The following is a 15584-nucleotide window of genomic DNA, read 5'->3' on the forward strand; positions in this document are numbered from 1 at the left end:
TAGATACTTTGGTAGTAGAGTCTGGTGTCTGAATTTGGCAAGTGTGTAACACTTGGCATTATTTTAATCCGGGATTCAATCCCAAGACCACACTTGGGGGGGATCTTTGGGACATTATCATATGGGTTTACTTGAGATATTTTATATAATACCTTTCTTTGGAAGGTCTTATGTGCTGTTTTGGAGACAAAATATTTGACAATATGTCAGCTGGATGTGACAGTTGGGGAGGTCCTCTATCTCGTAGCTGGCTTCAGAAACAGTTGATTTTGCAGAAGAAGATACTGTATCGTATGCGGGAACTTGGCATGACACCTGGTAAGGGTAGTCTAAAACCTATGTTTCTTGTTGTTTGCCTTTATTTTTACCCTTTTCTATGCAGAATGTGTTTCTGTTAGTAAGAGTAGAATGTTGACAAAAATTACTTTTCCTGGTGCTAAAAAACATCAGTCATTCTGGACTTCTTTCCCTCCTTTAGAAGATTGACTAAATAAATAAGGTTGGAAGTTTATGTAGAAACTTTCATCTGAAGTTTGCTCTTCCAGATAGCATACTCTTGATGCATCATATGCACACCTACAGGCTAGAAAATCTGGGATTTTATTTTCTTAAGCTTGTGTTTCACCTTCACCATAATGCCACCAGCTTTAAGAACATTATCAAAGAAACTAAAGATTTGAAATCTGGCATTTTAAAATGAAAAATTAGTTCTTATATTACTCAGAAAACAATAGGTACAAGAGAAGGGAAGAGAAGAATGTATAGATACTATAACAGTTATCTTATTGCAGTCAAAGCTGAAATAAGGTCTGAATATGCAGTTGTTGATTTGTTTTTGGCATTGCTAATGAGAAAATACCTTTTGGCCTTGAGTTATGTACATGCCTCGTCCATCCACAGACTTTGAAAGGAACAAACAGTATCTGTAGAATCCTCAAAAACAGAATTACAGGCTACAGTGCAGTTTCATAGATAAGATAATTTTATTTATGGCCAACAAAATGACCAAGAAATATGTCAATGGGATTAGAGAGTATAGTCAGTTGTCAATGGAGAAAACATAATATAAACCTGGATACAATGCCACAGCCCATTATTAAGTGAAAGGATTAGTAACTTGGAGTATCCAACAAGAGCTGCTTTCCAATGAATGTTACCCTGGGTTATGTGAGTGAACTTTGCTGAACTAGTTTCCAACATTGATGATTGAGATATGCATAGGATGAGTGGTTCACCTTTTCCTATGGCATATGAGCAGGATGAGTGGTTCACCTTCTCCTGCCGATACATCCTACCCATGCAGTCTGGGACTCATGGGAAGTACCTCTCATCTGGCCAATGAGTAGGAAAATATGGATAGGGACCATAGTACTACCGATGGACGCGTCGTGTACTACCGTACTCTCTACGCTAGGATATTTGATATTGATCTGGGATCAATGGACACTGACTCGGGGCCTGTGGAGAGTAGTATGATACACTCTCGATTATTGGAGACTGACTTCGGGTCAGTGGAGAATGGTATGACACATTCTCGATCATTTCTTCTTCATTATTTCTTCATGGTTCAACAGAGCAGAGCAAAGTATAACAAGGATGTCAGAGATGGTACAGATTGACAGATGATTTGGCAGGTGGAGTTCTTCCTAGTTGAGAGGGAGTGTTAAATTTGGCAACTAGGGCCAAACTCCACCTTGGACAACTCATATGATGAAGCTGATATTTTTATTGGATTCCTCTTTTCGAGAGGTGTAGGATTGATCCAAAGATCATCTCATTTTGACATGTACAAATAGAATTATGAATTAATTTCGTTTATGGACAAATTGTCAAGGTCGGCCAGCAAACTAATGTAGGCTTAGAAGCCCAAAAGACATGTCTTTTCATTCTCAATGTTGCATATAAATAGAAGGTGCATCTACCTCATTTGGAGATCATTCATCACTGGCATATCTCTCTCTGTAAGGTCCCTTACTAAACTATTTTGGAACAGGATTAATTTCTACATTTTGGGGCCGATTTTGGAGGTGATGGGGCCCATTTGATTTTATTAGGAGGCTAGACTTAGTAAAAGTTATTTTGATGTGGTTAATTTGTACGTGGGGGCCATCCACACTAGTAGAATACACATTCCCTAGTTCGATTTGCATGGAGGGGAAATCGATGGTTAAGTGAGGGACCCACGATGGAGGGAAAAGTGCTCCATGAAATCCATATAAGAAAGGCAACTCTCTTCATTTCAGGATCTTATCTTTTGACATATTGAACTCAATCTTAGTTGCTCAAGCTACTTCGCCGGGTTACTGTCCTGTTTAGCACACGAGTGTCTCCAAGTGGAGATCTCAACCCTTGCTTCGGTGGACTTCGAGTGCCAACCCTAGGAGGGAGTTCTTCTTCATCTCAGTTTGTAGCAGCAGTAGGGGGACGAGTTACAACAACTGTAAGTCGAGTACCAGCAGCAGGGGGGAGTAACAGTGTCACAGGGATTGTGCAGTCACAATGTGAGGCACTCCGGGAAGTTGGGGAGACAAGAGCATCCTTTCATCATTTTTAGGAGTATAGAGGGCAGCTACAGACAAGAGGGTCATCCTGCACACAACTCTCATTTCATCACATGAAAGACTGCATCATCTCCTCCATGACTGCACAGTCATTGGAGTGAGACTCTTTGGCGCAGCACCATCCGAGGGAGTTTGGAGCTGTGGGGTGCTGGGAGATCATTTGGAGGGCCATTTGAGGAGGATTTATAAAGTTGGGAGAGCAGAGATTGACAGGATCGGTCACGACAACATAATTCGAAATTGGAGGAGGGCCAAGTTGTGAAGGGTCAATTTTTGAAGGTTGGAACCAAGGGAAACCTTTTCTGGGTTTTGGGCCAGGATCACACTCTTAATTTTATAGAATTTTATGGGCAAATCTGAGGGGTCAAACAAGGGTCCCAACTCAGCCAACAATAAGAGGAGCTAAGGGGAAATTGGGCCAAAATTTCGAGGTCAATATTTGGCCAATTCCTTTGTGGGTTATTCTGGGTTTCTTGCGTAGAGGCTGGGATTAATTTCCCAAAATTTTCCGAGCAATAGGGAAGGCTCTAACAGCATATCATTTGTGGCAACAACACCTTTCTAGGCAGTAACAACGCAGCTCTTGGGCCGGATTACCAGCAGATTTGAGGAGGGTGTTCCATTGTTCATTTTGGGCTTTTGCTAGCTTGCCTAGAGCAAGCCTAGGTGCACACATTCCAACACCTTGTTGTACACCTCTTTCCATTTAATAAAATGAGTAGACAATGTAGTTTGGTGGCCAATTCTGTGGTTTGATTTAATTTTATGGTGTTGTTTTTATTGTTCACTTTGCATAGCACTATTTTTCCTAGTTTGGAACATTACAGTGGTATCAGAGCATGATCTTGGCCCAGCTGTGGGAAATTAGCCAGAAGATCATGGAAGCTTTGGGTATGAGTGCATAGTGACGGGTGAAACTAGAGACAAACCCATGGCTTAAGGGAAATCCAGTATGCAGAAATTCTGGGGTAGAATTCATTGGGACGATGAGAGGTTGGCCCAGTTGAGGAGGGTGATAGACCAAACCCATCCTCACCCTTACAACAGAGACATTAGAGGTGAGCAGGCCGTGGGGGTGCAACCATCTACATCATGTGGGGAAAGTCGACCAGATCAGGGCACCAAATCTCCTAAAAAGGAGTAGACAAGACAAAGACGGTTAGAGGGTGAGACCAGGGGGTGCTTTTGGTGGTGGAGACCTGGCTTCAGATGTCAGGAGCCTGAGGAGGAGGTTGAGCATGATGCTGAGAGCCAACAGGATGGTGAAAAGCACATCGATATACCTGGTGTGGCGCAGGAGTCACCTTTATTAGAGACCTCTTTGATAGCCCTAGTTGACACCTTGGTGGAGAGGATAGAGCCTACTCGCATACAACCATTTGTTGAGGGGGTGCCACCCTTGGACGAGATGCCAATAGTTGCTGAGGTATCTGGAGCTGTGACCGAGTTTACAGGTGATAGATGCCCACGACAGTTCCATCAGTTTTAGGTCGACCTTCTAGCATTAAAAAGGAAGGTCGCGTTAGTGCGAGAGGCGATTATGCAGCAGAACGAGGAGCTGGAGGGCATGAGAGCATTTGTGTCGAGTCCATGACCAAATTGACTCACATTGGGGAGCAGTTGGATTCCCTACTGGTGCAGCTAGAGTGCACGTTGGAGCGTGAGAGCAACCCTCTTCGAGCATACATAGATGGGGCTAGCAACACTGTTAGGTTACCTTGGCCAATTGGATAGAGGGAGCCAAAGCTACCTAGTCAGATTGTATGTATTGACCAGGATAGTGAGATGAGACGACCTGAGTTGCACAGGGTGCAGGACCCGCATGCTGGGGTTGTTCTGTGTTCGGGATTTCATGCATTCAATCCCTCTCTTGGGGTTGGGTGGCGAGAGATTCTAAGTTGTTTCCCTTTGGAGTGGACTATGGAGATGGTAGTGGACCTAGGTGGAGCTTAGTAGGAGTTTCTAGGCACTAGGGATGCTGGAAACCCCGACTGGCATTGGGATCCAGGAGGGACGACCTATCATTTCCCAGGTATATTGGTTGACTACAACCTAGAGGGTATAGTTGACCTAGCAGTCGAGCGTGCACATTCGCTAGGAGAGTTTCAGTCAGCACCAGTGGCCAACCAGTTTTTGGCAGACTCCTTGGGTTGTCTTGGTATGGCAATTGTACACGGCGTCTTAGGATGATCAACATACTTTAGCAGGAGTTTGTCGTAGGAGGTGGCATTGGTAGGCCACCAGACAGTGCCTTGTATGGAGTTGGGGATTCTTTGCATTTGTGTGAGACACAAAGGAGCAGAGCAGTGGTGGCATCGTTGCTGACACCTGGGGAGGTTCACTTCTTGGATCCCTTAGGGAGGACTTGGAGGGGAGGTCCCCTCATCAGAGAGCATGGTGATGTGACAGTGGAGGTGATGATCCGGGTTGGATGTGGGCCGACGCATATGGACACAACTTTAGGCCATCTCATTCAGGGATGGGTAGGAGCATCTAGCGTGGAGCAGTGGTCTGCAGATGGGCATGGAGACACATGGGGGTGTGCCGTAGTATGTTGGACTGCGCTGTGGAGTGGGAGTGCCTCACATTGCATTGAGTACATGCGGGGAGTGACAGGTACAGTGACATAGGCAGGACATAAGATGGTATAGGATGGCATAGCCGTAGCCGAGGGTATCCAACGGTGTACAGGGGTAGGCCGCGATGTACAGTGGCATGTCCAGGAGTACTGGGATGATCGGTGGTATGCAAGGGTGTATAGTACTACACAACGAGGTCTTGGAGTGTTGCCTCCAGGGAGACCCTTGGACGGAAACACTGGGCATACCTTTGGGCATAGTTCACCCAGGATTGACGGGGACACAGATGAGCGATACTTGATGGTATCCATGGGGACTCACACACTTGACCCTCTTCTACATCCCTCCCAAGTGTAGTCGATTTTGCTGTCGACTTTCTGCACTCTGGGCATGAGCAGCGGGGGATGAGGAGCTCACCCGAGATATTTGGGTGACACTCAACGCACTAGGGGGAGACTTTTCAGTAGTGGCATTGGATTGGTGCATCAGTTGACAGCCACAGGTTGGGGAATGAGGTGATCATTTGCAGGGGTGGCATATCATTCATCACTGAGCCTACGCCTAGGGTGCTAGTCCCGAGGGAGACGTGTCACTCTTTTCTCAGGGCATGTCGGGATCAAGCATGAGCAGAGGATAGCGAGTACGACTGAGGTAGTTTCCCAGTATGTTTCTGGGCTCTAGACCTTATATTGGCACATTATCGAGAGGGCAGATGGCAGACCCAAGGGAGATGGTTGGCGGGGACAGGAGGGATCCACATACCCTGAGTCGATTACGAGTATCAGATATACCCATCTTTTGGTTGCATTTAGGGGGTAGCTCTTTGGCACAAGCGGCTTCTAGCGATCATCGGTACTACACAATGGCAGGCACAGGGTAGATTAGCATGCATCAGAGTAGCCCACGATATATGAAGCCTATATAGTGATCACATGCAGGGACTAGAGATGAGGGCCAGAGGGATTCCATCGGTTGACAAGGATATGTCGCAACAGGTCTGGCTGTGGGATGCAGGGATTCAGTTGATCGATAGATCGCTCGTGATGAGCGGAGTCGTGGCAGAGAGTGATATAGTTCACTCTAGGGATGAGACATGGGGGTTCACAGAGGGTTTCATAATATGGGGAGGCAGACATTCTCTGTTGATGCACAGGTTCGGAGTTAGATTTGGATGGGTAGGCCTTGGTCGCCATGGAGATGCCCAGGCAGGATGTGTCTCGCCTCTTTCAGTATTCCACCATCGAGTTCCAGGAGAGGAGGATATTGACTGCGCATGATGGGGAGTATGACATAGTCAGAGTAGCGCAGCGTCAACATGGTGGCACCACTCTGGGACTAGTAGGGAACTGGGGCATCACAACTCTTCACAACTCAATAACCTTTAGGGATGTGCCGGCTACTGCAGGGGGAGATCATATAGATCTTCCATTGGGCTTTAGTGAGTCACTGATGGAGCAGGGGACTTTTGGTACTTTCACCGGGCAGGATAGTGAGTGGAGTGAGGGGAGCTTCATGTTGGATAGGATTGCCTGGGATCCTGGTATTGAAGGATTCTTTCATATTAGGACAGTGCAGAGGTCAGGCACGATCCAGTGGCACATCTGGGACCCTGGCACATTTTGCAGTGACAGTGGGGAGCAGCAGTTAGAGAGGATGCTTTCTCAGGCATTGCTTGAGGACAAGCAATTTTTGGTGCATTGGAGGAGCTTGCTGGATGAGGATGCTACTTGGGAGGGCGAGCGCATACTTGAGCATCCAGCATTGAAGTTGCTTGGGGACAAGCAACATTTGGGAGGGGAGGACTGTAATGTCCCTTCCTAAATTATTTTGGAACATGATTAATTTCTACATTTTGGGGCCGATTTTGGAGGTGATGGGGCCCATTCGATTTTATTAGGAGGCTAGACTTAGTAGAAGTTATTTCAATGTGGTTAATTTGTACGTGGGGGCCACCCACACTAGGAGAATACACATTCCCTAGTTCGATTTGCATGTGTTGATTTGGGGTAGCATCGGATGTGCTCTAGCCATGAAAATTGGTGGAGAGACTAAAGCACATGAGATCTCCAAAACCCAGAAATCGTTTTGGAAAATTCCATCTGGATGAAGAGTTATTAAAATAATTAATATTTTTAATGAGTTCCTAAGTCTAAACTTAGGAAACTAAAAATATTAATGGGTATTAATAAAGATAAGGATGAGAAGTTTCTAAGAGACAAATATCAAGTCTATTTTAATCTTAGCCGCTGATTAGGGAATTAATCTCGGTTGTTGATTCATCAATAGGAAAAGTATAAGAGAAGACTTGAGGGTCAATTGGAGACACACTGAGGGAGACCAGATAGTTCGATTTCTAGAGCGGGGCTTGCTGAGAAAGTCGAACTAGAAGACTGGATTGCAGCAAGAGGTATCGAGTATGTAACAGAGAGGCAGGGACAGTGCCAGAGGACCAGCGCAGAGATCAGAGAGGCAGATGTAGAGCCGCTCAAAAAGGCGCAGAGGCAGCTGGACTGTGCAGTGACTAGAGGGCCTGCGTGGGTGACAGAGAGAGGCCTGACACAAAGGGTTTGGGAGCTGCGTAGAGGCTAGCTGGACTGACGCTGAGCCTAGGAGAAACGTTGGAGAATTTATCTCTGTTGGGTGAGTCAGTTTGGCACCCTAGTTGTACTCAAGAAAAGCTGATTAATAAAATCCTTCTCTGCTGCACCGGTTTTCCCGCATTGGGTTTTTCCGGGGACAATTGTCCTAAAATAACTGTGTTGATGTGTTTGATTCTTGTGCATGTATTTGTTTCTGTATAATGGTGTGATATCTGCAATAGAATTTATTTTAATATTTATTAAAGGGATTTTGTAAATAGCTTATTGGAAAATAAGTGGGTAAAATAAATCAGTTGCTGCATTAATAGATTTTTCACATGGTATCAGAGCAAGGAATCAGAGACAGGAAGGGAAAATCATTTATCGGTCGAGATCATGATGTAGAGGCATCTACGTTAGGAGACTCGTGCCGATTTTCAGAAAATTGCACAAGAGATAGTAATTTTGATTTCTCTATGTTGGCTTCCAGATTGGAAGAAGAAATTGCTTGTGTGACAACTTGACAAGCTCTACATCATCAAAGGTGTGGTATATAGACAGTGGAGTCTCCTGGCATATGATAGGAATCCAGGAATGTTTCTCAGATTATCAGGAGGAGAGGATAAATTTTCAGATCACCATGGGGAATAAGGCAAAGTGTACTCCAGTAGGGAAGGGTACCATAGTTTTTCAAACAGAAACGGGAGAGCGATTCCGTGCTACCAATGTGCTGCATGTGCCAGGATTGGGGATGAACTTACTTTCCGTATCACAACTTCAAAGCAAGGGCTATGACGTTTTCTTCATTAAGGAGAAAGTATACATCAAACACCTGAGTTGGAAAAAGAAAGTGCATATCGGAATCAGAAGTAATAGGTTGTACAGGTTACAACTAGAATCACCAATGGCACTGATAGGCAGTAATGGAGACAAGGATTTGAATGAACTATGGCACAAAACAATGGGACATTTGCACCATGGGACTCTGATAATTCTCAGGAAAACTGTAACAGGAGTTCCAGATCTTAGTACAAAATGAAATGATGCATGCAGAGGATGTGCTCTGGGCAAGTATGCCAAAGAAGCATTTCCTAGAAATAAAAATAGGGCCAAGAGTGTACTAGGATTTATACACTCAGATATCTGTGGACCAATGTCCACTAAAGCTCTTAGCGGTGCCGAATACTTCGTCACCTTCATTGATGACCACTCCAGGAAAACTTGGATTTATTTTCTGAAAACCAAGGACGAGGCTTTCTGCCGATTCAAAGAGTTCAAGGCTTTGGTGGAGAATCTGACAAGGAAGAAAATAAAAGTTTTTTTTCTCAGACAATGGTGGGAATATGTTGATAAGTACTTCACTGATTTTTGCGCTAGGGAGGGCATTAGAAGAAAGTGGACAACTCCTTACAATTCGAAGCAGAATGGAGTAGCAGAAAGGAAAAACAGGACTATCGTGGAAGTAGCTAGGGCCATGATGTATGATCAGGATATGCCAAAATTCCTGTGGGCAGAAGCATGCAACATGACAGTCTATGTCCAAAATAGAACTCCTCATAGGGCATTGGGCAAAATTACTCCAGAGGAAGTCTTCACCGGGAAGACACCTGAAGTTAGCCATTTCAGGATATTTGGGAGTTTAGCATATTGTCGTATACCCGAGGAGAAAAGGAAGAAGTTAGATCAAACTGCAGAGAAAGGATATCTAGTGGGATATAGCGAGAATGTTAAGGCATATAGAATCTATCTTCCAGGGAGCAGGAAGGTAGTAGTTCAACGAGATGTGAAGTTCATGGAAGATAGGGCCTTTAGAATATCTCGAGAAATGCCTTCCGAGGAGCAGTCAAAAGATGAGCCGTTGGTCAAACTACTTCAACCAGCGGAAACCAAGAATTCTCCCTCAGAACAAGAATAATCATAGGAAGAGGAGGAGCTAATAGATGCACCTGCTACCAGAGAAAGAACGAGCCAGGAACTTCAACAGATTCTGCGGGATGCAAAGGATTTCATTGGTGCATCGAGAAACGATAAAAGGGAGCGAAAATAGCCAGATAGATATCAGGCCTTAGTAGCTTAGGATGGGGAGCCTTCCAGTTTTCAGGAGGCCGCTCAACATCAAGTTTGGATGGATGCGATGGTAGAGGAATACAGCTCTATAATGGTGAATGATGTCTGGGAAGTAGTGCCTAGGCCTCAAGATAGATCGATGGTAGGTTCAAGATGGATCTACAAGATTAAATACGTTGCAGACGACAGTGTGGAAAAATACAAAGCCAGGTTTGTGGCTAAGGGGTATGCTCAGAAGGAAGGAATTGACTACGAAGAGACCTTCGCCCCAGTAGCTAGGTATACATCTATTAGAACCGTGATATCTCTTGCAGCACAGATGAGATGGGAGATTCATCAGATGGATGTCAAAACGACATTCTTGAATGGGGTAATAGAAGAGGAAGTATACATTGAACAACCAGAAGGCTTTGAGAAGCATGAGAAGAAGTCTCATGTATGCAGATTGAAGAAAGCCTTGTATGGGCTCAAACAGACACCTAGAGCGTGGTATGGTCGAATTGATAGCTACTTGCAGAAGATGGGGTTCGTCAAGAGTGATGCAGATCCAAATATCTACTATCTTGTTGTAGAGAATGAGCCTCTAATCCTAGTATTATATGTGGATGATTTCTTCCTGACCTGATCATCCAGGCTCATCGAGGACTGCAAGAAGAATCTAGCCACAGAATTCGACATGAAGGATTTGGGACAGATGCATTATTTCCGGGGGTTGGAAGTTTGGCAGCGGAAGGGGGAGATCTTCCATGGACAACGAAGATATGCTACATAAATTCTAAAGAGATTCAGGATGCAGTACTATAGGCCTAGGCTACTCCAATGATCACCAATTGGAAGAAAATTGATGCATTAGAAGACAAGGATGTTGATCCCACCTTATACAGTCAGCTCGTAGGGTCCCTGATGTATTTGGTCAATACCAGGCCAAACATTTGTTACGCTCAATGTTGTGAAAATCGCGATCGGGATTAAATCGGGGTGGGGAACAAATCGGAAAAAATCGGAAAAATCGGGAAAAAATCGGAAAAAATCGGGAAAAAATCGTTTGGTACAAAAATATTCATTTTTTTTTCAATTTTTTTAATATCTAAACCATCTACAACATAAAATAAATACATTGACACATAAATATGATAAAAAAACTAATATATAAGATGTTTAATATCATTTCTAGCGCTAAAATCACACATAACATTGAATCATGTCCTGAATAGTAAGTCCTGACTCCTGAGTCCCAACTTAGCCTCAAAATATCAACAAAAAATATGATAATGTATCTCATCATGTCATAATGTCATATACAATAAAATGAAAGTCTAATCCTATTGATTTCCTTTGCCCCTCTTGCGAGAAAATGCCACAGCTTTCCCTTTCCCTCTAGATGTAGAAGTTGGTGCCTGTGCTGGTGGAGATGGTAGTGGAGTCTGATGTGCTCTAGAAGCTGAAGAACTAGAAGTAGGAGCTATAGGAGGTAGACCACGTCCTCTACTGGTGGCAGGGGTAGCCCGGGCAGGTGGTGTCACCTAGAAACATTACAATCTCCCAATCCTGAAATCCTGAAAAACTGATAAGTCTGCTGGATTTTAAATGATATCAGACTAAGTGGGTTTATTGATGCAGATTGGGCAGGAAGTTCAGTAGATCAGAAAAGTACCTTTGGGTACTGTTTCAACATTGGATCGGGATTCGGGAATGACCTCCTAGTGCAGTAGGAAACAAAAATCCGTAGCTCTGAGCTCAACCGAAGCAGAATATGTGGCTGCTAGGACAACTTCGTGTGAAGCCATATGGCTTAGAAAATTGCTTGTAAACCTGTTCAGAAGAAGGATGGAAGCAATCAAGATCATGTGTGATAATCAGAGTTGCATCAAGCTCTCTGAGAATCCAGTATTTCATGATTGGTCAAAACACATTGATATTCGGTGTCACTTTGTCAGAGACTGTGTCCAACGAGGAGTTGTGCAGTTGAGTTACACTCCTACAGGAGAACAGGTGGTAGACATCCTTACCAAGGCCCTTGGAAGAACAAATTTTGCTTATTTCAGGGAGAAGATGGGGATGATGAAGAATCCATTTCAGTAGCAGAAATGGGTATGGCGTTGCAGTGCAGATGCAGTGTTGGGTGGAAGGATCAGCAGCAGCACGGATGCAGAGGGAGTTGCAGTGCATATGCAATGTTGGGAGGAAGGACTAGCAACAACATGGATGCAAAGGGAGCTGCAGTAGAGATGCAACAGTGTAGAGGATGTTGGGCAGCAAGCCAAGCATCAACATAGGTACCGGTGCCGGATAATCAGAGTAATGTTCAGTTGTGGAGCGTTACTAGAGCACATTCCTCTCTAAGAGGGAGTGTTGATTTGGGGTAGCATTGGATGTGCTCTAGCCATGAAAATTGGTGGAGAGACTAAAGCACATGAGATCTCTAAAACCCATAAATCGTTTTGGAAAATTCCATCCTGATGAAGAGTTATTAAAATAATTAATATTTGAGTTCCTAAGTCTAAACTTAGGAAAATAAAAATATAAATGGGTATTAATAAAGATAAGGATGAGAAGCTTCTAAGAGACGAAGATCAAGTCTATTTTAATCTTAGCTGTTGTTTAGGGACTTAATCTCGCTGTTGATTCATCAACAGGAAAAGTATAAATGAAGACTTGAGGGTCAATTGGAGACACACTGGGGAGACCAGTCAATTCGATTTCTGGAGTAGGGCTTGTTGAGAAATTCGAACTAGAAGACTGGATTGCAGCAAGAGGTAGTGAGTACGTAACAGAGAGGCAGGGACAGTGCCAGAGGACCAATGTAGAGATCAGAGAGGCAGACGCAGAGCCACTCAAAAAGATGCAGAGGCAACTGGACTGCGCAGTGACTGGAGGGCCTGTGTGGGTGACACAAAGAGGCCAAGTGTTGATGCAGTGAGGCAGAGTGCTGACGCAGAGGGTCTGGGAGCTGTGTAGAGGCTAGCTGGACTGACGATGAGCCTAGGAGAAATGCCCGAGGATTTATCTTTGTTGGGTGAGCCAGTTTAGCACCCTAGTTGTATTCAAGAAAATATGATTATTAAAATCCTCCTCTGCTGCACCGATTTTCCCGCATTGGGTTTTTTCGGGGATAATTGTCCAAAAATAACTGTGTTGATGTGTTTGATTCTTGTGCATGTATTTGTTTCTGTATAATGGTGTGATATCTGCAGTATAATTTATTTTAATATTTATTGAAAGGATTTTGTAAATAACTTATTGGAAAATAAGTAGGTAAAACAAATCAGTTGCTGCAGTAATAGAATTTTCACAGCATGGAGGGGAAATTGATGGTTAAGTGAGGGACCCGTGATGGAGGGAAAAGTGCTCCATGAAATCTATATAAGGAAGGAAACTCTCTTCATTTCAGGATCTTATCTTTTGACATATTGAACTCAATCTTAGTTGCCCGAGCTGCTTAGTCGGGTTACTGTGCTATTTAGCACACGAGTGTCTTCGAGCGGAGATCTCAACCCTTGCTTCGGTGGACTTCGAGTGCCAGCCCTAGGAGGGAGTTCTTCATCTCAGTTCGTAGCAACAGTAGGGGGGTGAGTTACAACAATTGTAAGTCGAGTACCAACAATAGGGGGGAGTAACAACATCGCAGGGATTGCATAGTCACAATGTGAGGCACTTTGGGAAGTTGGGGAGACAGGATCATCCTTTCATCATTTTTAGGAGTATAGAGGGCAACTACAGACAAGAGGGTCATCCTACACGCAACTCTCATTTCATCACACGCAGGACTGCGTCATCTCCTCCATGACTGCGCAGTCATTGGAGTGAGACTCTTTGGGGTAGCACCATCCGGGGGAGTTTGGAGCTGGGGTGCTGGGAGATCATTTGGAGGGCCATTTGAGGAGGATTGCTAGAGTTGGGAGAGCAGAGATTGGCCGTGGGCTGTATAGAGACTTGTGGATGTGCCCAAGGCCTAAAACAATGCATGGAGAGGGCTTGAAGTAGCAACAAAGGGAGCAACCTGGTGGGACTAGGAGGTACATTGATTTGAGCAAGGTTTAGGGCTGCTAGTGTGCCCTAATTAGAGCTCTAGTAGCACAATTCCCAAGGGCAAGACGACAACAACAGTGAGTTGCAGATGGTCTCTTGATGATGGTTCGATGCTGGTGGATGAGAGGTCCTAGAAGAGGACATTAGAATTGGACGCTCGTGGACTGTTGGAGGGCAGCATGAGAGTGGACCAAGTTGGCAGAGTTTGGGCAGCCTAAAGAGCAACTTGTGCAGGATTGTAGAGCCTTGTATACTTATGTAATACATTTTGTTTTTGACGTCTTAATGAGAAAGCTTTAGTTTGTGGTTAATTTCTACTTGCAAACTTGTATCATTGATGAATCATAATTGTATGCATAATGTTACAAACTTACAATGTACATGTCTGAATCTATGATTGAATTTGTTACTTGTATCATCATGAGAATTTATGTAATATCATAATATGATTTTATATATATATATAACGTGTCCTACGTGTCCTGTTCCGGGGGGTCTTTGTGTCCCATCTCGGACTCTCGTATCCCCATGTCCTGCATGCCCCGTGTCAGGTGACTTAGGTAATCAGTAATTTTCTTTATTTTTTTATGAGGGTCTATTAGCTGTGAGTTCTCCTTTCTCCGTAATGAATGCACATATCCAACATGCAAAAGATTGCCAATCCTATGTTTATAGTTCATACTCATTCTATGTTCTTTCTCATACTTTTTCTTGTTGCTTTCACATAAGTTCTGCATGGTCGAAATTTGACTGGATGTCAGTGATATTTCTTCTTCGTTTGATTGATTGATTCCTCTTCATGCAATGTGCACATAACAAAGGCCAGTATGCACAATTCATGAGGGAATTTATGCTAGTTGATAAGGATGATTGATTTGTGTTAGTTGTTCTTTGGTTAATATAATATCCGACATTGCAGTTGTTGAACACAACCCTAGTATTTTATTAATTCATTTCTATCTTTTTAATATTTAGCATGGAGATGCCTAGGCACTCTGTGAGATATTCTAAATATGGTATTTATGAGTCCCATTGACTGCTTTATGTCAGACGTGGATGTTAATATTATTTCCTTCCTTTTTAACTTTCCAGGGAAGTATCGTTGAAGCGGAGTTCCTTACACATAATCATGATACCGTTTTTCTATTGATGTAAGAATTGATTTTAACATACTATAATAAATTCGACTCATTTTTCTTTGGAACATTTGCAGTTTTACCTGCATTTTCGGGGAATGTTCCAGCTGCATTGCAAAAGATATTTCCCTCAGCAAAAATAACACAACTAGGTGACTGGTATTACCACTTTGCAACCTTCAGTCATTATGATCAGTTGTATTTGATATCATTACAATAAAATTTTGGAATTTTATGTGTTCAGGTTTAAAAAGTAGTCAAACTGAAGAATTCTGAGTTTTTTCCTGTGCTTGGAAATATCTCCTGTGAAAGAAGTGCAGCACTAGGCAGCCGCAAATATATAGTCTGAATTTGTGTACAACAGATGGGTTGACATCAGATATATCCATATCCGTAATTAGAGACTTCAGATTACTATTCAAACACTGCAAATATATAGTCTACTTTTGCATATATTGAAAAGAACAACACTCACTATACATAGGTGAGAGGGACATACATTATGTGAGTTATATAACATCCAGTGGCTAACTTCTTCATTAATGATCTAACTTAAAGTTGTATTATGAGCGCAGCTAACTTTATCGCATAAAGTAACATTAGAGCAAAACTACTTATCTTACATTAATAAAA

The 15584-nt window shown here is 43.4% G+C and overlaps 1 protein-coding gene across 4 annotated transcripts in view; it reads left to right on the forward strand.

The window, feature by feature from the left end:
• Positions 1-15584, forward strand: part of CYL1 (alpha-N-acetylglucosaminidase family / NAGLU family) — a 468268-nt gene that overhangs the window by 101133 nt on the left and 351551 nt on the right. For all 4 annotated transcript variants that reach the window (XM_089425378.1, XM_089425375.1, XM_089425370.1 and 1 more), the window contains exons 6-7: positions 224-318; positions 15029-15110. In XM_089425378.1, coding sequence (XP_089281504.1) covers positions 224-318; positions 15029-15110 — 177 coding nt within the window. The remainder of the gene's footprint in view (positions 1-223; positions 319-15028; positions 15111-15584) is intronic.

Source organism: Pinus tabuliformis, chromosome 6 (assembly GCF_031772625.1).
Source record: "Pinus tabuliformis cultivar Carrire ecotype Pingquan chromosome 6, CPIR1, whole genome shotgun sequence".
Classification (NCBI taxonomy): Eukaryota; Viridiplantae; Streptophyta; class Pinopsida; order Pinales; family Pinaceae; genus Pinus; species Pinus tabuliformis.